This window comes from Hibiscus syriacus, unplaced genomic scaffold (genome assembly GCF_006381635.1).
Source record: "Hibiscus syriacus cultivar Baekdansim isolate YM2019G1 unplaced genomic scaffold, ASM638163v2 tig00110954_pilon, whole genome shotgun sequence".
Taxonomy (NCBI): Eukaryota; Viridiplantae; Streptophyta; class Magnoliopsida; order Malvales; family Malvaceae; genus Hibiscus; species Hibiscus syriacus.
The window spans coordinates 747,348-770,627 of NW_024062931.1; the positions used below are offsets into that span (position 1 = coordinate 747,348).

Consider the following 23,280-nt stretch of genomic DNA (forward strand, 5'->3'; position numbering starts at 1 on the left):
AAAATAATCTTGCTTCCATGAAAAAGGAAAACGAATAATGTTAAAAAATAGATTTAATATTTGACCAGATAGTCTTTATTTGTTTTTAAAGCATTTGTCCTTAACGTTTATGTTTAAGGTAAAAATGTTCTTAATTTGGAATGTTAATCTTTGTTAACTAACAATTTTCATCAACAAAGACTTTTTTAACCTAAAAATGAAATGTTAATGGATAAAATATTAAAAAAAAGTCAAAATTACTATTTAGTTAAAAGTTGGGAGATTTTTTAGTATTATGGCAAAGGGAAAGTGCAGCCTGTGTTTCCTTTGAATCATTTAATCTTGGGTTTCAATTCAAGGTCAGCCGATGTTTGGAACAATGAAGTGGGCAAATAGTTTAATTAATTATTAGCTCAATAGGGTATATAGAAGTTTATGAAGGGATTTACAAGATTTGTTACGATAACTTACAATTTGTCATATTGAGTTTAGAGGTTTTAATAAAATATGTTTTCTTATTAAAACTTTATACGATAAAATTTAATAAAAAAATTATATTTTATTAAAATTTATCATCTCGACATAATAAGTTTAAATAAAAATATTTTTATTAATACTCATCACTTTCGAAGTAAAGAGTTTCACAAATATCATAACAAATATAGTAGATCTTAGAATAAATCTCTCTGTCAAAATTTTTTTCTTCCGGTTTATCTATTGAGCCAAAAAAACCAGCGGGCACTAGTATTAGCTTGATGATCCAAACAAATCCATAAATGAAAATATATGAAAAGGCCGAAGTCCAATTCCCAAAACACACTTCAATCAGCGACGTTAAGTTAATCGATTCAACTAAAAACAAAAGGCACATTACGGTTTTTTGTTTCTGTTTGAGTTCGAAGTTTATCCACCGAATTTTTTCCTTCACGTTTTCCAATGCTCCGATGCACCCAACCCCACGCGCCACGCTAATCTTCCTCCTTCCCTACCATCTTCATCGTCCTCTTCGCCTTCCACGTAGAGCCCCTCAGCGTGTTGTGCACTCCTGCTCGAGTTGACGCTCCCCTCTCGGAATCATCGATAACCCTACCTCATTTAAACTCTTCTAATTTAATCCATCTTTCTTTTGATTTTACTGGGAAAGTTTTGATTCGAATTGTTAAAGATGATGGGCTCTGAGAACCCTGGCTTCGAGGAAGCTCACCTCTTAGTTCCCCGTGAAGAAATGGAAAACCTCGTTCTCGACGACCCACTCACCACTGACCACCCCAACAATAACAACACCTACTCCAGTTTCCGGAGCGCCAACTCATCAATTTACGAGTCCACGCACCGTCCGCTTTCCCCGCCGGTGTTCTCAACTCCTGCCGATTCCGATCCCTTGCTCTCACCTCTGGTCTATCAAAACCCTAACGCGTCTGATAATAACTCCTACATCGAGCCTCCTTCATACGCTGACGTCATCTTCAGTCCTTTCGATGACAACTCTGCCAATGAAATCAACCGCATCGACTCCAAGTCTCAGGATTCGGATTCTTCCTTCTCACTCTCCAGGTCCCCATCGTCCTGCTCTGATTACATCAAAATCACGGTTTCTAACCCTAAAAAGGAGCAGGAGACCACGAATTCACTTGTTCCCGGAGGTAATACTTATTACACTTATCTAATTACCACGAGAACCAACATTCCAGATTTTGGATCGCCCGAATTTAGTGTCAGGAGAAGGTTTAGGGATGTGGTCACATTGTCGGATCGGTTAGCCGAAGCTTACCGTGGGTATTTTATTCCGCCGAGGCCAGATAAAAATGTGGTTGAATCTCAGGTGATGCAGGTGCAAGAATTTGTGGAGCAAAGAAGGGTTGCATTGGAGAAGTATTTGAGGAGGCTTGCCGAGCATCCGGTCATTAGACTAAGTGATGAATTGAAGGTGTTTTTGCAGGTTGAAGGGAGACTTCCGATGCCTACGAGCACCGATGTAGCTTCACGGATGCTTGATGGTGCTGTGAAATTGCCTAAGCAGTTGTTCGGGGAAAGTACCTCAGTGGAGGCACCACATGAGGTTGTACATCCGGCGAAAGGTGGGAGGGATTTGTTGCGTTTGTTTAAGGAATTGAGGCAGTCTGTTGCAAATGATTGGGGTGGTTCTAAACCACCGGTGGTGGAGGAGGATAAGGTGTTTATGGAGAAGAAAGAGTGGATTCATGATCTTGAGCAACAAATCAGCAATGCTTCTCTGCAGGTAATGTTTTTGTTCTTTTAGGAGTTTGAAATGCACAATTTAATCTTGTGGGATGAAGTCCTTGATCATGGTTTTGTTTTTGGATCTTTTTAATTTTCTTTTAGGCCGAGGCTCTTGTTAAAGCACAGCAAGATATGGGAGAGACAATGGGAGAATTAGGATTGACATTTATTAAGCTGACTAAGTTTGAGAATGAGGAGGCTATGTACAATTCTCAGAGAGTGCGGGCTGCTGACATGAAATGTTTAGCTACGGCTGCAGTCAAAGCTAGCAGATTTTATCGAGAACTGAATGCGCTGACTGTCAAGCATTTGGTGATGTGCAAAAAAACTTTTCCTCATTTTATTCGTTGAACTTAAACATGGCATGTAGATATCCATGAGTATTCATTTGGTGGAATAATATAGTTTTTGTACAAGAATATGTGTTTACAATAAACTAAATCTCTAGTAATCAGTGAATTTGGCAATGACAACTTTTAAAGGTCCAAAGCTATGGTGAATGTAGGGCTTGTTGATCACTTGAGAAGATAATTACTGTTGTTAGCGCATGCATTAGTTCAAGGAATTATTTCTGGCAATTCCAATTTCTGTTGTGATTTCTATATTTGAACTGAGTTCTAATCATTTATAATGTACTTTGTTCTTTGTCCATTTCAGGACACACTTCATGAATACCTTGTGCTTATGTTAGCTGTGCATGGTGCATTTGCGGATCGATCAAGTGCTTTATTGACGGTCCAAACTCTCCTATCAGAACTATCTACACTCCATTCAAGGGCTGAGAAACTTGAAGCTGCGTCGTCAAAAATATTTGGTGGTGACAGATCTAGGGTTCACAAGATAGAGGAGCTGAAAGAGACTATACGGGTTACTGAAGACGCCAAAAATGTTGCCATAAGAGAATACGATCGAATCAAGGTAAATAAATTTCATGTCCTTTTTATCTTAATCTAAAGACAACTTTTTTCTGCTTTTGTTGACGTGTTAATTTTTTCTTGTGGTCATATTATGATCATTAATATATCCTTTGTACATTGCATGTTTGAGTCAGTGCTAGATATCCATTAAATTGTTTGTGATAAAGGTTGTTCACTCCTAACTTGTTGAGTATTCCGATGATAGTCTTATAACCAGGAGATTGAGGCAACCAATTCTATCCTTTAGCTATTATTAGACTGTAGCTCTTGTCCATTCATGTCATATATGTTTTCTCCACCGCTTGGACTATTTTAGTAGTTGGTTCTTATTAATATCTCCTTCTGTTTGTGCATGTATAAAGCATGCTTAGTTTTCAAAAGAACTTCAAAAAGTTATCATCTTTGCTTTCTTATGGAGCCAAATAGGGAATGATATCTAGTATCTAGATGGATAAGAAATGTATAAAAATATTTCTATAATTATAATAGTAATATTAATTATATTACTGCTCTTAGGTTGCCACCTTGTTAAATCTTAAGTTAAGCTATTAAAGCAGGATGTGAAAGAGCAGCTGAAGATGTGATAGGCAATGTTGACAACGGTGCAAGGTGCACTCTAGGCACTAGAACTGTTATATTGCCTGATCTAATTTTTCTACAAAACATGCAATCTTTTTGTCGATCAGTATGCATTTTTCCTTATGGAGAGTTTGATACCACGATATTCTACTAGTAAGGTACATCTAATGAAGAAAGTGAACTAAAAGAAACAGAAGAAAACATCGAGGCAGGTTTTTTTTATGCTTATTGCCTTACAAAAATCATGCTTGGTTGTGCCAGGCATGCTGCATGCGCTTGATCAAATGCACCCAACCTGAAAGGGTGTGAGGAATTGTTTGTCTAGCACTAAGGTCCTAGGTGCAGGTGCACTTAGGTGCACATCTTGACAACACTGATGATAGGATTAACTTAAAGAAAATAATGGTATATCTAGTTCTATCTCTCTGTCTCCTGCTTCATGTGGTAAATTGAAAGAAAAGAGGGGCACAACAATGTACCCTGGTTCCTCTGTTTTAGTCTGGTTCTGATTTTGCTCTCTTTTGTATCAGACAAACGTATAATATCGGATCCTTTTATTGTGGATTTTGTAGGCACTTACATGATGTGATTTATATTTACATTTTCTAGTACATGGTCTGCATTTTCACAGTTATTTTCAATTTCTAAGATTGTTTCATGATGATGTAACTGCAGGAAAATAACAGGTGTGAGCTTGAAAGGCTTGACAAAGAAAGACATGTTGACTTCATGAACATGTTGAAGGGGTTTGTTGTAAATCAGGTAATTGTAGTTTCTAGTTTTCCAGTCCATGTTGGTGATCTTATTGTGCAAAAGAAGCTCTAATTAACTTTGTTTGAGGATTCTATGTACATTATCTTTTCTTAAACTTGTTTGATTGAAACAACCGTATTCTGTACCCTCAATTTTATTGGGTAGAACTTCTGTTAGGTTACCAAGCCTATTGGGGATTGCCTTGACATATAAACCGAACAGTTGATTTGCTTTTAGGTATATTTGCCCAGTTTTAATACCCTAGTAAAAGGTGGTTGCATATTTCTTCATGGTGGCTTAGTGATCATGCCGCCCTCCCCCTTTTCTTCTCTTTTCCCTCTTTACGAGAGGTCCTTGGGGTTTGTGAACCGATTTTGTTGTCCTTGTTTCTACTGCTACATTACATGGCTATTAAAAGGCTATTACTAGTGTATGCTGCCTACTTCCCCTTCCTTTTAGCATGAGTATGGGTATTCAGTTTCTGCAGTTAAACTATCGTAACGTACTTATGAATTTTAAAAGAAAGAAAATGAAAAATGCTGCTATCTAGACAGAAGCCAATACACAGTGGAGTTATTGTGTAGCTCACATATATTTGTGGAAATGTAACAGGTAGGATAACAACCGTATTCTGTACCCTCAATTTTATTGGGTAGAACTTCTGTTATGTTACCAAGCCTATTGGGGATTGCCTTGACATATAAACCGAACAGTTGATTTGCTTTTAGGTATATTTGCCCAGTTTTAATACCCTAGTAAAAGGTGGTTGCATATTTCTTCATGGTGGCTTAGTGATCATGCGCCCTCCCCCTTTTCTTCTCTTTTCCCTCTTTACGAGAGGTCCTTGGGGTTTGTGAACCGATTTTGTTGTCCTTGTTTCTACTGCTACATTACATGGCTATTAAAAGGCTATTACTAGTGTATGCTGCCTACTTCCCCTTCCTTTTAGCATGAGTATGGGTAATTCAGTTTCTGCAGTTAAACTATCGTAACGTACTTATGAATTTTAAAAGAAAGAAAATGAAAAATGCTGCTATCTAGACAGAAGCCAATACACAGTGGAGTTATTGTGTAGCTCACATATATTTGTGGAAATGTAACAGGTAGGATATGCTGAGAAAATTTCAGATGTGTGGGCAAAGGTTGCGGAGGAGACGAGTGAATATGCAAGAGATAGCTGATGAATGTTTGATGTAGATTAACTATTTTTCTAATTTTTTTTTGGTCTTATACTTTTATTTATTTATTTATAGTCCATGTTAGGAGACAGTTTTAAAAATAAGAATAACAAGAATGAAGAAAACGGAGGGAATAGTTTGGTTAGTTAATAATATTTTCAATTGGACTGCTTAGATTAGAGTAAAAAAATTAGGGTCCTGATTTGTGTGTAAGAAAGTTTGCTGAACGAGTACCAAACCTGCACTTCAGTCAATGTTAAAAATTGTTTGGTATATTATTTTGAGTCGTTGTCTATGAGGTGAGATGATATTATCATTCTTTGCATCTTTATATATTTGCCTTCAGGTAAAGGAAGTGAGTTGGAAAGAATTTGAAGATGATAGGAAGATCTCCTTGTTTGTTTCTATCCTTACATTGCATGCTATAATTTATATATAAATGAATAATAGCTTCCCTTCATCAGTGTTCAAGGTAGACTTATTGGGCACGAATCAAGCGACTTAGGAGGTAAAGGAATTGTTGATATTCCTTGAGATCTTGGGTTTGAGTACTAGGAATGCTAGGGGTGTGGGTGTTCAATGTCAATTGGTGGAGAGTTATCTATGAACAGATATTGTTTGTACTTATCTCAAATTAATAAATAAGAAAAGTAGACTTGTTGGTTTATTTGGGTTAGTTTATATATTAAAAGTTTTAGGTTGTTTTTGCTGGGGCCATTTTGGATTTTGATTACTATTGGTTCTAGCTGTTTTAAGGTTTGGTCTATTAGGTTGGTTCATTACGGTTCATATCATTTTGAATTTCGGTTATTTCAGGTATGAATTATTTTGGATTTGGGTCATTTTGAGAGTTTTAGTTGGAGTTGTTTGAGTGGTTTATTTTTCATGATCAAATAAAGTTGGTTTAAGTTGATTGAGTTTGAGAATGTGATATAAGATCCGTTCTACTAAGCTAATATGATCATCATCCAATCATTTATTGGCTAATTTCCCCCCCTGTTCAAACACAGCAGGCAATATGAAATTTTTCTAAAATTTAATCAAGTACTTGAGAAGAATAGGTGGTTGGGGATAGACCCACCCGGTAGAAAACTAACTTTATCAAAAAGACAAAGTAACTGAAAATAAGCGAAACAAAATAAACGGAGAGTGAAGAAGACAACGAACTTCCATATGTGGAAGATTTAGAGCAAGGTAATGACTGGTGCATTGAGATGAAAACAGAGGGATGGAGAAGGAATGAAGAATCTCCGGTCAGAAACTAGTGAAGGATCCTGGCTTAATACGACGGATCAACCCACCATTGGTCTCGAGCGGCTACTAATCCAACTTCAGGAGGTGTTTCTTCGACCCAAATCACTTGCGGCTGGGAGGTTTTGATTTCTTCGCACATGGTTGAACGAAATCTGCTCAAAATGACTTACAAGAAATTGCATCTTTCGAATAAGGGCACGGATCAATAGTGGAGCTTGTCATTTTGTTGATCACACTTAACAAATCACCTTCAAAGATGTTTTTCAAAAACCAAATTCGACTCAGACTGCATATAGTTTGTATGAATGAAATACATATTATGAGCAAATTAGTTAGGATTTAATGTTTGAAAAGTTAAAAAATGTGGAACATGCCAAATGCAAAAATACTCGTAAGTGTTCTAAATCATGCAACTTATTTATAAGTTTAAGAAATGTTCATAAATACTATATTCTATTTTTAATTTATATTATTTTAAATTAAAAACCAAAATTTAAAGCTAAATTCTCATACACTGTTTAGAATAAAAAATAAAAAGTCTAACACAAAAATACATGTCTAAACAATACCCACAGTTAACTTTTTGTGCATAAAGAATTATACATTAAAAATAGGTATATAATTTTTCTACATTACACTTTTAATTTTCTACCGTTAAAAAAATTATTAAGTGACACGTGTTACATTTATATTTTTTATTTTTTAAAAAGATATCATTTAAAAATATTTTTTTTAAAATATCAATGTGACACGTGTTACTTAACGATTTTTTTAACTGTATATAATTAAAATTATAACAAAGAATCTATTTTTAATAGAAAATTCTTAAATCAACAAAATTAACTCTAAATATATTTCAACATCTAGGTTTATATTAAGAAAAATAAAATGATGTAAGACAACGTATGTATCTCTAATAATGTTTATATTACCAAAGTAATTGAGTTTATATTATATATGCATAATGACAAAATTAAACATGAGTAAGGTGGTGTTTATTTTTATTGTGCAAGGTCTGCAAAGCTCTTATGTCTGCGCCGCGCAGACCACGCACAGACATTGGACTTCGCAGACCGTTTGTTTTTTAGAAGACAGAAGCTCTTCTAACGTCTGTGCGATGACTTCTTGGTGCAGACATGGTTTTATGTCTTCAAAGGTCTTCAAAATTCTTCTAAGAAATTAAAATTATTTAAATCTATTTTAAAATTTATTTTAAAATATGAATTGATTTATTTTAAAATATGGATTGATTTATTTTAAAATGTGGATTGATTTATTTTAAAATATGAATTGATTTATTTTAAAATATGGATTGATTTATTTTAAAATATAGAAAAATTTATTTTAAAATATGGATTGATTTATTTTAAAATATGGAAAAAATTATTTTAAAATATGGATCGATTTATTTTAAAATATGGATTGATTTATTTTAAAATATAGATTGATTTATTTAAAAATATGGATTGATTTATTTTAAAATATGAAAAATTTTATTTTAAAATATGGATTGATTTATTTTAAAAGACGGATTGATTTATTTTAAAATATGTATTGATTTATTTTAAAATATGAATTGATTTATTTTAAAATATGGATTGATTTATTTTAAAATATGGAAAATTTTATTTTAAAATATGGATTGATTTATTTTAAAATATGAAAAAAATTATTTTAAAATATGGATTGATTTATTTTAAAATATGGATTGATTTATTTTAAAATATTTATTATTGTAGTTGTATGATTATTTAAATTTTATTATAATAAAACTAAAATTATTTAAATTTCAGTATTACAAAACTCTTTTAAGTTTAAAAAATCAGGTTATTTATATTTCAGTTTATTTTAGCAGTCTACAGACGTTAAAAAACAAACATTCTTTTTCTTGCAGACTGCAGACTTTTGATCCACCTCTTTTACTGTAGATGCCTACAGATGTAATCCGTAAACTACAGACCTTTTACCTCTGCAAAAATAAACACCACCTAAGTGTGTTAATGTATATAAGAACAGTGTACTAAGATCCAAAAGGTTATTAGAAGAACGGTGAATCCAGCTTCGGTTAACGGTAAAACCAAATCAAAAGGTTTTTTTTTTTTGGTTTTGTGTTTTGTTGTTTGGTGGGTTTCATAACTTCCAAACCATTTTTTTCACTCCAACGACATTTCATCTATGAAACCGCGTTTCCCAATGCCTTTTCCTTGTTTTTTTTATCACTTTCACTCTGCCTTCCCCTTCCTTTCTCCCCAACTCCAAACTCAGCTCCCTCAATTCCTATCAACAAACCCTAACCGTTTAATTTATATTTCCGAAAACAGAGAACGCGTGGTTACTTGGTTTGGGGTTCTAAGTTGTAAAGTAGTAGGCTAGGCCTGGCTGAGGTATAGATAAGTAGTTATTACCGTTGTTTTTTTTTTGTTACCCATGGCTGGGAACGGTGAAGAGAAGCTGCTTGCGGTGGCCAGGCATATAGCCAAGACGCTGGGCCAAAACGACACCATGGCCGACGATATTTTGCAGATCTTCTCCAACTTCGACGGTAGATTTTCTCGCGAGAAGTTGTCCGATAAAATGGTTGACGAAAACAACCCTCGTGGCTGCGCCGCCCTCGAGCGTGCCCTTCATTCCTTGGACCGTCAGATCTCCCAATACGTGGCGCTTAATCAACCCATCTGGGCTCACACCGCCGATTCCTCCGCCTTCCTTGACGCTATTGACGACTTGATTCGTACCATCAGGGACTGGAGCCCCATGGCCGCAGAGAAATCCGTTGGCGCTTGTCTTGTACGCGCCGATGACCTTATGCAACAGGCCATGTTCCGCGTCGAGGATGAGTTCAGATCTCTTATGGACCGAGGTGCCGAGTCGTTTGAACTGAGTTGGAACAACATTGAGTCAACTGGGAACTTATCATTCGATTCTGACGAGGACAATGATGAACACGAAGAAGGTCTTCTTCACAACGGTGCAGGTCTTGATCATCAGATCCCCGTAGCTCAACCGATTCCCAATTCGAGGATGTATGTAAAAAAACAGTCATCATGGGTTGTATTCGACCAACAGCTGAGAGAAGAGCTGAGGATTTCGGTGTCTAGACTTTTATTACCAGCGTATAGAAACTTCACGGGGAGGCTTCAAAGGTTCCTGAGATCGGGAGGAACGCTGGTAGGCTTAATAGGTTCGATCCAGAGGATATCGAGGCTAGGATTAACAAGTTGTTTGAGGGGGCCAACGGATCATCTGGTGGCAGGAAGTAGCCAGCCTCAGGGCTCATTTGTGTTGTAATGAATGGAATTCTATTCTAGGTAATTTTTTTATGCATTTAGCGCATAGCTTTTCGGCATCTATTTGTGAACTAAATATCATGGATAGTTTCCGATGCCGTAGCTATTGGAAGCCGATCCCCTGAGAGACTTTTCAAAGTTCTTGATGTGTTCGAGACATTGCGAGACGTGATGCCTGAATTCGATTCCGTATTCTCTGTTTGGTCCTTAGAAACGAAGCGATTACCATCTGGAAGAGATTAGGAGAATCAATTAGAGGGATATTCATGGAATTAGAGAATTTGATTCGGCGAGACCCGGCTAAGGCTGCTGTTCCTGGCGGCGGACTTCATCCTATCACTCGTTATGTAATGAACTATCTCCGTGCCGCATGTCGCTCGTGACAAACATTAGAACAAGTTTTCGATGAAAGCAATGTGGTCGTTCCACCTAATAAGATTGATGATAGACGGGCGTCTTTATCATCAATGTCAGTTCAGATGGCGTGGATTATGGAGCTTTTAGAGAGTAATTTGGAGATGAAGTCCAAGATTTATAGTGACTCTGCTTTGTGCTCTGTTTATATGATGAATAATGGAAGGTATGTTATACAAAAAGTGAAGGATAGCGAGTTGGGGTCACTTTTGGGTGACGATTGGATCCGGAAACACACTGCAAAAGTCCGGCAATATTGTACGAATTATCAAAGAATTTCATGGAACAAGATTTTGGGTACGTTAAAGCCCGACGAATCCTCGTTGGCTTCGAATGCAATTGTCAAGTCTATGAAAGAGAAGGTCAAGTCATTCAATTCCCAATTCGAGGATGTATGTAAAAAACAGTCATCATGGGTTGTATTCGACCAACAGCTGAGAGAAGAGCTGAGGATTTCGGTGTCTAGACTTTTATTACCAGCGTATAGAAACTTCACGGGGAGGCTTCAAAGTGTTCCTGAGATCGGGAGGAATGCTGGTAGGCTTAATAGGTACGATCCAGAGGATATCGAGGCTAGGATTAACAAGTTGTTTGAGGGGGCCAACGGATCATCTGGTGGCAGGAAGTAGCCAGCCTCAGGGCTCATTTTGTGTTGTAATGAATGGAATTCTATTCTAGGTAATTTTTTTTATGCATTTTAGCGCATAGCTTTTCGGCATCTATTTGTGAACTAAATATCATGGATAGTTTGCATGTAGCCATTCCTTCTTTCTGTATATAGAGAACCGAATCATACACGAGATGTTATCATTTGTGGTATGAAGTAAGAAACGTTAGGATGTATGATGATGCCATTTGGGCATAGATGCTTTCTATCATCTTACAATAACTATGTATCCGTTGTGGAAAGATGCCAAAGCAGGAAATATGTGGGGTAGAATAGATCTACGACCAGGTCCAGGTGGCTGAAAAAGAAGAAGAAAAAGAAAAAGAGCCAAGAAGAACCTTCCTGGAAGGGATGGGATGGTTTCTTTTCTTTTCCTTTTTTTCCCCTTTATGTTCCTCGAGTCAAAAATGTTTGTGCCTTGTAATTTGGTTGGTATGGTGGGTCTAATCCCTCTCTTTCAACTGAAAAAAGAAGCTGAAATTTTACTAATAAAAGTAGACAATAAGCATAAAGCACGTATGGCCCTGACCTGCTTCAGTCTAACTAACGTGTCGAGAATAAATCAAAGGCAAGAAAGCTAAATGTCAACTGCAAAGTAAGCTTGGGAAGGATCTGGTTTATGAACAAGTGAGACATGACTTTGTAAGCTGCTTGGCTTGGACGAATACTGTCCCAAAACACGAAGTCTGAAGGCGTTTCACAAACCGGAGTCTCTGGATTGCACAAAAACGAAGCTTCAAGTAATCCACTCCCGCAGCATCCTTCCTTGGTCTCTGTGAAACCTGCACCCACAAATCATTCCTCAGTTTCCTTCCCAGACACCTGCTCGATTTCTGTGTATACATGTGTTGTTTTACCGTATTTTTGTGGATTGGTCATGATGTCCAGGAACGATGTATATGTGTCGACATACACGATATCGGTCCCGGGAGCATAGCCTGCAGCGGTGGTAGCAAGTTCAAGAGCTTTTCATTGTAGGACCGGGCATCAGCTTTCTCGTCCTCCAAACATGTTTGATAGAAGGGTGGCTTGAGTCTTTCTGTGATTAGGATCGGAATGCATCCCATCTGAGGAAGCCCTGCTATAACAACCTTACGACAGCCCTACTTGTATAGTTCCTATAACCAGATGGAAAGTTAGAGCTAAAATTGCTTATTGGAGATTAAAGGCTTTGGATGTAACCTTGACGAAGTCTTGTAATGCTTTTAGCAGAAAATCTTGAAAGCCATTAATGTCGAACCGCTGTTTACGCATCGGCAAGAGGTAGTAATTGAAACCAAAGTCGTTGGTCCCTGCACTGATGAATTGATGATTGCCAAAGACTTTTCAATGATGTTTTGAGCTTCATTATTCCCAAAAATTCTACTAAGTTTTGCTATATAAGTCTTGAACTGGTCGAGTTGCTTTGGCACTGGGATCGCTCATGTCAAGATTGTGGTGAGCTCATCATATCCGGATCCAGCCGATGCAAAACTAACACCCATTCGAAGGTCATCATTCGAGAGGTTCGGGTCTAGATAAGGTGGGACTGTTTGTTTTTATGCCTGGAAAGCTGGCTACAAAGTCCGGAATGAGTTTCCCATTCGAAAACCTACCCGTAGGAATGTGACCAGGGAAATCTTGGCCATATGGAAGATGGTTTGCTTTAAAAAACGTGTCAATAAAGTTGTTATTTCCGGTATCCACTGTCGAATCACCGAAGATGAGAATCGAGGTGAAATTGGGCACGTCAACATCCCTCGTCTGTGTACAGCATGTGCCGATGATGATTTGCACACCAATGAGAAAAAACTTCTATTATTTCCTTTTTGATTTGTAATTCTTGATTATGATCTTATTTGATAACTTATAACACTCAAATTTAATAGGTCCTTTCATTTTGCAAAAATTATAGATTTTATCTTTGTTTGACAATTTTTATCTACTCTTAGTTTCCTGTAGATTTTCGCTCTCGTATCTTCTCATGGTTTTCACTAATATTTTTGCTCTAATCTCCCACAAATAATGAAGCTCTCTTTTTAAGAGTCTGATCTAATCACGAGATACTTCATCTTATCATATGATGTTAAAAATGTATAAATCTCATATACTATGAGAGACTTATGATTATATAAAATTGTATCTTAAAAAGTTGAATAATATTGTGGTAACAAGTAAACTTAACCCTAATTTCTTTATATCATACTTAAATTCTATTATCTCTGAATTTAAGATAATTTCTTTAAAAATATTTAAATATACTATCAAAGACATGTCTTATGTTAGACGTTTTAGATGTAACTTATTAGTCAGAGTTTTTAATTTGGATTGCTTGTCTAACTTAACTCATAACTCATCAATGATCTTCTCCTTCAACATGTCTTATAGAAGTTCATTCGATAATTGTATATGCAACTGTGATAGGACTTTATGATCATTATGCTCATTTTTTTCAATCATCAACAATGAAAACATATTATCTAACCTATGTGTCATCCAAATTCATTTGTCCAAGAATGAATTTCATCTTTACATGCTACAATGCAAATTTGTTGATGCGATCTGATAGCAAAATATCATAATTTAATGCCGTTATTATCATGATTAAGATGAATAATATGGATGATTTGATATCAATTTGTTATAACGTACAACCATAATGACGAATAAACGACCACAAAATAAAAGAGAGAGAAAAATAAGACACCAAAATTTACTTGGAAATTTTAATGGAAAAATTAAAGGTAATTTAGGAGAAATTTTACTTGGTCAGTTGAGTTCACCTTAATATATATATATATAGAGAGAGAGTTTCTCTATGTTCCCTTCAACTAAAAATGAATTCAAACATGAATTCAACAAGTATGTACCCTAATAGATCCCTTATCTTCTCTCTATTTTATTTATTTAGAAAACGAGTTGTACAATAAACTTTTCTTGTTAGATCAAACAAAATTTAAATCACACAACTCTCAATAGGTAATAATCTTTTTTTAGAGTTCTGTTCTCATATTTGTTTTGGGACAATTCTCGTTAGGGAAAGAGATCATACCAATAATATCGATTTTTGGTCAAATAAATTAAATAGTATAATGCAATCTTACGTGTTAAATCAAATCAAATAATTCATCACATGAGTAATTTAATAAAATTTATTTTTATATAATATAGTCTCCTAACTAAGTATTCTTTGTTAAATAAATAACATAATATAGTATTATCAATAACGCGTCAGATAATAGTATATCTTAAAAATAATATTTTTTTTATAAATAAAACCAAACTGGACCTTAATAAAATTATATAAACATCCAACTAGGCCTTTTTGACATAATAAGGATAGAGAAAATAACCTCAGTGACTGAAAATTCCTTATAATATACGATTTTGATCAACTTTTTTTCGATTTACCAAAATGACCAACAAAATCGCAATGCGATCTCTAAATCACAACGCGATCTCCAGTATCGCAAATCAGTTTCCAGATTCGCAACGCGATTTTGACTATCGTATTGCAATTTTCTAAATTCACGTTGCGATTTTAGAAAATCGCAATGCGAATATGTAAATTGCAACGCGATTCTACGATAGTCAAGTTCGCGTTGCGATTTTCCAAATTTACGTTAGTCCAAATTCGCGTTGCGATTTTTCGAATTTGTTGCGATAGTCGAAGTTCGCGTTGCGATTTTTCAAATTCGTTGCGATAGTCGAAGTTCGCGTTGCGATTTTCCAAAATCGCAACGACTGGTGGTATTGCATTTGTTTCTTAAGAATTTTCTCTAAAAAGATAGTATCCGCGCGGACGTGTCGAAGACACATATTACCATGACCACGACCACGACGGGACGGCGACGGCGGCGGTGCACGAGAGTCCCCCTTGTTCTCTTCCACTCAACAAGGAAGTGGGAAATCTAAGCCTTAAATACACATTCCCAATAGTGTTTCCAATATTATGTGGGATTGAACATTGCCAATACTTGGGAATCTTTTATATCGCAACACATTCTTTATTGTTTCAAACTAAGATCTTACAAATGGCTTGGGAATCTTTTACACTATCGCAACACATTCTTTATTGTTTCAAACTCCACGTGAATTTGAATAGTTAAAATGTAAACTTATTTTGGATTTTTCACTATCGCAACATTTTTTCACTATCGCAACAACACGTTTTTCAAATTCTCGCAACACATTTTAACTAGCGCACACATTTTTCAAAATCGCGTTGCGAATCTTACAATCGTTTTGCGAATCTAGATATTCGCATTGCGAATTTGGAAACTGAGTTGAAAAATTAGAGTTCGCGTTGCGATTTTGTTGGTCATTTTGGAAAATCCAAAAAAAGTTGGTTAAAATCGTATATTATAAGGCATTTTCGGTCACTGAGGTTATTCGAGTTTTTTATTTAGCCCATTAGGACATCTCGGTTTATATTTTGGGATCTACGGCATTTTCTATAGTGTTATTGGAACTCGTCACGTCGAGGTAACGAGTTCTAATAAAAATATTTTTTTTATTTAAACTTGTCACCTTGAGATGACGAGTTCCAAAAAAATAAATTTTTTATTAAAATCTATCACCTCGATGTAAAAAGTTAGAATAAAAAATATATTTTTTTATTAAAACTCGCACCTCGATATGACGAGCTTCATGTTACTATATAAAATATCATAGATCCCAAAATAAATTTTTACTTATCTTATTGGGCTAAATAAAAAACTTATATACTTTAATGAACCAATTTTACCCGTCCAACTATGCCATCCACCGGGGCTGGAAAACAATTATCAAAAGGCCCATAACATGACTGATCCAATGAGTCATGGACGTAAACAACCTTTGATCCTTCTTATCCATTAAAAAAAAAGCAAAATTTTCATCATTTTGTGCTGCTTTTAATAATGTAAGCTAATTTGGAATATTATTTTGTTATTTATGATTATGAATATTAAGGTAATTGGCTTGTACAATTTTAGAGTAATTAAGAGTATGATTAAACCGATTTAGACACGATTGCTAAGATTCGATAATATTAAATAGAGTTAACTACATGATTAATCAATTATGTTTGTGTTTTGTCTACTCTTCCTTACTGATTTCAAAAAACATATTATATTGTCATTTTCGTTTTTATTGAGTTAAGAAATGTCACTTTCGTTTTTATTTAATTAAGATGTAGTCACCATAGGTTAACTGCTGTTAACAGTTACATATTAGGTGACGTACAGTTAAATATTTTGTATAATCACACATTTGGTCCTTGTTATTTACATATTATCTCAATTTAGTATCAATTTTAATAAATTTAATCCTCTAATCGAATGATGCCACACATGTCATTGGTTCCATGTGTCACCATTTAATTGGAGGACTAATTTTATTTTAATTTAACATTTTTTCATTAATCAAATGGTGACACGTGTCACCCTATTGTTGAAAGAAAATTAAACAAAGCAAATTGAGTCTAAAAAGATTTAAACCTAGGTCTTTTAGGTAACCAAGCATACACTCAATCTCTAAGACCAGTGTTTGGTTTAAAATAGACAACATGGTGTATATATTTTTGTATCTTAGTGTATAAATATTTTTTATTAAGCCAAGGTGATTAAAAGTAGTATATGAACACTCAATCATCCTGCTACAGTCGTTGGTGCTCGAACCTGTGACCTCTAGGAACAACAACAATTCCTTGAACCACGGAGGTTAGGGCTGTGCAAAAAGATCCGATCCGATCGATCCGATTTGTTGATCCGATGATCTTATCTGAAAATCCGGATATCTGATATGTTTTTTATTTTCAGATAATTTAGATCGTATATCTAAATTTTTTTTGGGATAATCAGATCATATATGGATCGGATAAAATCCACTTTCGAATTATTTAAAAATTCGAAAAATTGGACCTTTAAATTTTAGATACGTTTAGCCCAATAAATGAGTAACCCACTAACCCGATATAGCTCTACTCAATAAAAATTAGAGTATTTGATTATTTATTGTGTGTAATAATTATATATATATAATATAGTAGAAGTATTGAATAAATAAAATTAAATCACAAAATTTAAAAATTTAAAATTATTTTTTTATCAAATTAAATTTTATATTCAGATTCAGATATTCGATCCAAAAAATAGGATACCCGAATTTCGGATCACTAATGTCGGATATCCGGTTTTTTCGGATCGGATACGAATCACTATTTTAGGTATCCAAAATTTTCGGATTGGATCGGATCCGATATCTGGTTTTACACACCCCTAACTAAGGTAAGTTGGTTCATGCTAGAGTATAAATATTTAACTTAAATTCATAATATTTTATATATATTAACTTTAAGAAATAATTTTTATATTAACTTATAAAACATATTTTATTATTAATTTAATTTAAAATTATTTTATTTTAATTTTAATTTAAAAAATATATTTTATTTTTATCTAAACTTTTAAAAATACATTTTATTATTAATTTAACTTTTCAAAGTAAATATTATGAATTTAAGTTAAGTGTTTACCTACTAAGATGCAAAATATATACATTATGTTGTATGTTTTAAACTAAGCATTGGTCTTAGTTTAATTGTTGGGTATATACATAGTTTCTTAAATGACTAAGATGCAAAATATATACTTAGTTTCTTAAATGAGATCATAAAACTTATAACCCTTAAGTAGTAATCAAGCATTGACAATAAGCTATCTAAAACAAAAGACTAATCTTTGGACTAATGTAAGGCTCACATAAAATACCTTATAATTGTCACATGTTATTACTACATGTGTCGCTTGAAATTCGGCTAGATATTAACTTTCCTTTGCGTCCATTAATAAATGCATGAATAACAAGAAACAACATAATCATCTTGATAGTTTAAATAAATCAGTCTACACGAAAGAAGTCACTTTGGTGACATTATGTTTCAACTAATCTATCAAAATATCAGACATAACCATAATATGAATTAATTTATTTTAATATGTATATATTAGCCAACAATCAAAATTGAAAAACTGAAGTGAATATATACATGTATTGCATTAACAATATAAATAAAACCATATAAATATTGTCAATCAATCAATTTCTCTTAATTTTATCTTTCAATTAAAAGATAACCAAAATAATATTAAATAAGAATAACCTTAAACCTCATATCAAGATATCAGATGTTCCATTAATATTTTATTTTTAGATAAAATATTTACTTTAAGTGATATCTAGTACGGTAACCAAACATTGATAATAAGAATTGTTAAGCAAAAAATCTTTCTTTGGGCCGATTTATCACTCACACATCAAACATAATAATTATCACATGCTTATTACCAAAGTTGTACATGTGATTATGTCAATTATTAATATTCCTTTGGGTCGATCAATACTAACATATCTTAAGTTACACGTACAAAACTTGCATAAAATATTTTCCATAATTGAGGCCACTTTAACGATTTATTTCTTTAACTAAGTCGTTTCAAAATAAATATTAGTATTCAAATTTAATATTTTTATAACAATCAAAGGTCAAAACTGAAATTTCTATTGCACCACAATATCCAAAATAAACCAAAATAAGGTTACATAAATGGTGCTATAAAAACTGGAAACTCAAGTCTTTAATTGTTTATGAAGAATTTCTAAAATGCATAACTTCATAAATTACCAAAGATAAATCAAATTCAAAACAATTAACATTCAACCAAAAGTCAAAGTTGAATTAAAACTTTTCTAAAGATTAAAAAATAATAATAAATTTTTAATCGAACTGAATCAAATATATATTCCATAATAGTAAAAAGTCAAGATTGAATTTTCTAATCACGTCATGATTTCCGAATTAACCCATAATAAGGTTCTCTAAATGACATTATTAAAAACTGAAAACCTAAATCTTTGATTGTTTCTTAAGAATTTCTTAATCATTGATTCATCCCATTAAACCAAAACATGAAACAAGAAACCAAAACCAACTTCATAATTAACTGAAAACTATATTAAAAATAATATCATGGGAAAAAAAATCAAATATTATTACCCTAATTTTACCATGACTCATATAATCAAAATCTAATTAATATGCTAAATTAAACTCCAAAATAAATCCTTAACCACCATGAAAATACAAATAACATAATAACTTTTGCCAACCAAAGGATCATATATAAATTAATGAGAAAATAACCTCAGTGACCGAAAATGCCTTATAATATATGATTTTAATCAACTTTTTTTGGATTTATCAAAATGACCAATAAAATCGCAACGCGATCTCGAATTCGCAACGCGAACTCCAATTTCGCAACTCAGTTTCCAAAATCGCAACGTGAATAGTAAAAATCATAACGTGAATAGTAAAATCGCAACGAATCTATATGTAAATTATCTCTTATCATTCATCTATAATAATTTGTTGGAAAAGTACATAAATAATTTTTATAAAAAATATTCGTACAGTGAAAAAATTTATATGTAAATGAACAACAAATCTATTTCATTTGTCAATCTTCATTACAAATTATTCTAAATTCAATTAATTAAAGTTTGAAATTTGAAAGAATCCTTAACTCATACTAATGAAATACATTTAAAAAATTAAATTTTGAATTATATTAAGAAAAAGCTGATTCCTGTACACATGTAGATAAGTTTTATTTTCCACTTAAAATCCCAGTCTAGAAGCAGAGAGTTACCATTTGAAATTCGCAACGCAATTTTACGATTTTCTAAATTCGTGTTGCGATTTTACTATTCACGTTGTGATTTTACTATTCACGTTGCGATTTTGGAAATTGAGTTCGGAATAGGAGTTCGCGTTGCGATTTTATTGGTCATTTTGGCAAATAAAAAAAAATGATTAAAATCGTATATTATAAGGTATTTTCGGTCACTGAGATTATTTTCTCTAAAAAAATTTATTAAACCTTAAACTGATTGCACACGATTATATGTAAAAGCAACAATCAGAAAGCATGAACTGCATTAACAACGATGATATTAGTATTATGAGATTATTTAACATGAATGAAAAATAACAAAGATCTAAAAAAATCACAACGTTGTTAAATCTCAAAATATTATTTTTGAATTTCTCATCCCTGTTTTTCAATCAGGATCCAAAGGTTTGTATCCTCAATTTTTTTTTAAAAAAAATGGGTTATCGCGGCAAACAAATAATTGAAAATTCAAAATCGCACTAGAAATAAATAAATCCTAAATATGATATACCTTAATTAAATATCGAATCCTTCAAATTTTAGGAACAAATAAAATCGAAAAAGAAAAAAAAATGATTCTCAATTATTCAACATGACAGTTAATGATATCACTTGTTAGAATCAAAATCATAATAAATATGAACAACAAACCATGATCTAATCATGTCAAATCATCAAGAATAAAATAAATACTAGGAGGAAACACACCTGAATTAATTGATAGGTTGAAATCCTTAAATATTTCTTTGGCTGTGATCTTCCAAGAAGATAGAGCTCCCTTTAGTTTAAACTCTTTGACGGGGATAAGAGTGAATACATTAATTTCTATTTCTCGAGGACTATATCCTTTATATAGCTGATTTAAGAATCAGTTATTGTCTGTACTTATAACTCTGCCTATCATCAAATTATAAGTATAACTTTAATAATATCTACATTTTTATTTCCATGACACTTCTAATACCTTATGACTTTATAACATAATAGGCCACTTAGTTTATGTCATATTTTATGATAACAATATACATTAAAAATAGGTAATATTATATTAAAAACCCCATTAATTATTTTGTTGAACAATAACCCCTTAGCAGATTTGTTAGAAAAATACCCCCCAAATTACACACGTAGGACTACCTCGCGTCCTATTCAGCTAGAGAACGTGTCTCGCATTTTATAAGATGCGAGGTACTATGCGCTTTTCAAATTACCAAATTTAATATGATTATTTAGTACCTCATGTTCCCAAAATGTGAGGTCCACGATACATTGAATCCTCCTGAGAAATTTATCGCAAGAAGTATTCAACATACCTCGCGTTTTCCAAAAAGTAAGATATTTATTTTTTCCAACAATCCACAATGCTTATAGGCATGTTCAGGTATTTAATCTCGAAATTTTTGTAATTTATAAGATTCTTCGCATAATATTGAAATTTATCTTTCAGTTGAGGCTAATAATAAAGACATACGAGATATTGTAGGCGGGTTAAAAATCGTGTTGAAAATGGTACCAAAACTTGTTTTATGCAAGAATAAGAAGATACAAAACCACGTTCAAAATGGATCTAATGCTTAGTTTTTTATATACAAAACAAGCTAAAATGGCTTGATAGACATAGCTAGTATCGACACATACGAGACATTTTAAGCACTGTAATAATTGTGTTTAAAATTGTTTGAAGCAAAAGTAGCACAATGAAAAAACACAATAAGTTTGAGGGAACGAGTGGAGGTGTGTCATATGTGGGTTTGATTCCTTAAGTAGAGGATTCCACTAGAAGAAGATGCATTCTTAAAAACCTCGCGAATTTGATGGAGAGTAGATTGGGGATAAAAATGGTATTCGGAAGCCATGCCCATCACTGTTAAATCCACGTCACAAGCGATAAGTCAATGGAGCCACCTGAAGAGAATGACTTCTTAGAAACGATTAGTTTCTCGAGAAAGTTGGGGTTTGATGGAATAAGAAGTTTTCCGAGAAACCCTCCGTAGTAAATACAAGGCAAAACCTAAGAAGAAAATTGGAGGAAGAACCATATTCAACAAGCAATGAAGGAGTAACTCGGTTATCACAAGACTATGAGGATGAAGAGCCAGTTCTGCTACGTATTTCCCGTGAACGTCGGGAGAGAGAGTGATAAATAACTCATGTAGTTTGCTTTTTAATTATGTTTTTAAAATAGTATTAAAATAAATTTTGTGTGAGAAAATGATGATTCCCAAGTTGTTTATGCATTAAACTGAACAACTAATTATCATATTGTTCAAGGATAACTTAAAAAAATTAACAATTTAAAGTTGATTAATAATTTAAACAAATTTTAAAAAATGAGAACAATATATTCAAATATTATTTTTAAAACAAAAAAGAAAACAGAGTTCAATTAACTAAAAAAAGAAAATGCAACTTGAATAACTAAAAAAATTACAAATTAAAAAAAACTAATGATGCTTATGTCATCCCGTACCACAATGAGATGGACGACGAGTCCGACGAGGATTTCTACGAATAAATCTATATTCGAGGGCATCATCCCTATGACCACCACCACCACACCACCACCACACCACCACCACCATTACCACCACCATCACCATCATCATCACCTTTATCTACATGGCTAGCACCATCACTACCACTGGGACCAAGATTGGTGTAGAATATGTTATACGGCGACGTCTATTCAACATTGTTGTATCCGAAGCCTGTTGTCAATGGTCGAACAAATGCACACAGATGTGATGGATAATATAGTTTAACTAGTGCATGAGGGCAATGAAAATAGACAACAACAACTAGATAGGAACGAAATGAGTGGGCGAAAAAACCTTTCATCGGTGATGCCATATGTTGAAATGCTGACTGATTCGAGTGGGTGAATGTAGGTGATGTCAGAGGTGTTTGATGCTCTATAGGTGGCTCTTGTGTCGTTCCTGATAATGAGGCTTGAGTGTGTTTTATTCTATTCTGACTAGCACCATGTTCCGTCAGGGGTTCCATGGGACATAATTGATTAAACCAATAACCATTTGTTCTAGTGGATGAGACACTAGATTCCTTAAGCAAGGTCAAGGGTTTGAATCCTGACGATTGCGAATGGAGTAAACTGGGTTGGAATGGTCTCCCTTACATCTGTAATGCCCGATCTAGATTAGACGATCAAGATCGAATTTAGATGGTTATAAAAAAAGGCTTGCTGAAAGAATTAAAGAGGAATTTTTAGCCCAATAATCCAGGCGGGTGGATTATTTGGCCCAATAGGACAACATAAATTTTATTTTGGGACTTAAGACAAATGCTACAGTGCCCATG

At 33.6% G+C, this 23,280-nt stretch overlaps 1 protein-coding gene, 1 long non-coding RNA gene and 2 pseudogenes across 2 annotated transcripts; 3 read left to right on the top strand and 1 right to left on the bottom strand.

The window, feature by feature from the left end:
• The first annotated feature begins 853 nt into the window (after nucleotides 1-853).
• On the top strand, nucleotides 854-5,837 carry LOC120148231 (sorting nexin 2A-like). The gene is made up of 5 exons (XM_039161400.1): nucleotides 854-2,218; nucleotides 2,323-2,532; nucleotides 2,878-3,138; nucleotides 4,392-4,478; nucleotides 5,573-5,837. Exons 1-5 carry the CDS (start codon nucleotides 1,145-1,147, stop codon nucleotides 5,648-5,650), a joined length of 1,710 nt encoding a protein of 569 aa, XP_039017331.1. The 5' UTR covers nucleotides 854-1,144; the 3' UTR covers nucleotides 5,651-5,837.
• Nucleotides 3,337-4,122, top strand: LOC120148232. Its single transcript, XR_005518351.1, has 2 exons — nucleotides 3,337-3,653; nucleotides 3,725-4,122. It is a non-coding gene; the product is annotated as an uncharacterized LOC120148232 (long non-coding RNA).
• A 3,302-nt stretch (nucleotides 5,838-9,139) lies between the features above and the next one.
• Nucleotides 9,140-11,246, top strand: LOC120148151 (annotated as a pseudogene).
• Nucleotides 11,247-11,477: 231 nt separating this feature from the next.
• Nucleotides 11,478-22,949, bottom strand: LOC120148152 (annotated as a pseudogene).
• Nucleotides 22,950-23,280: the final 331 nt, after the last annotated feature.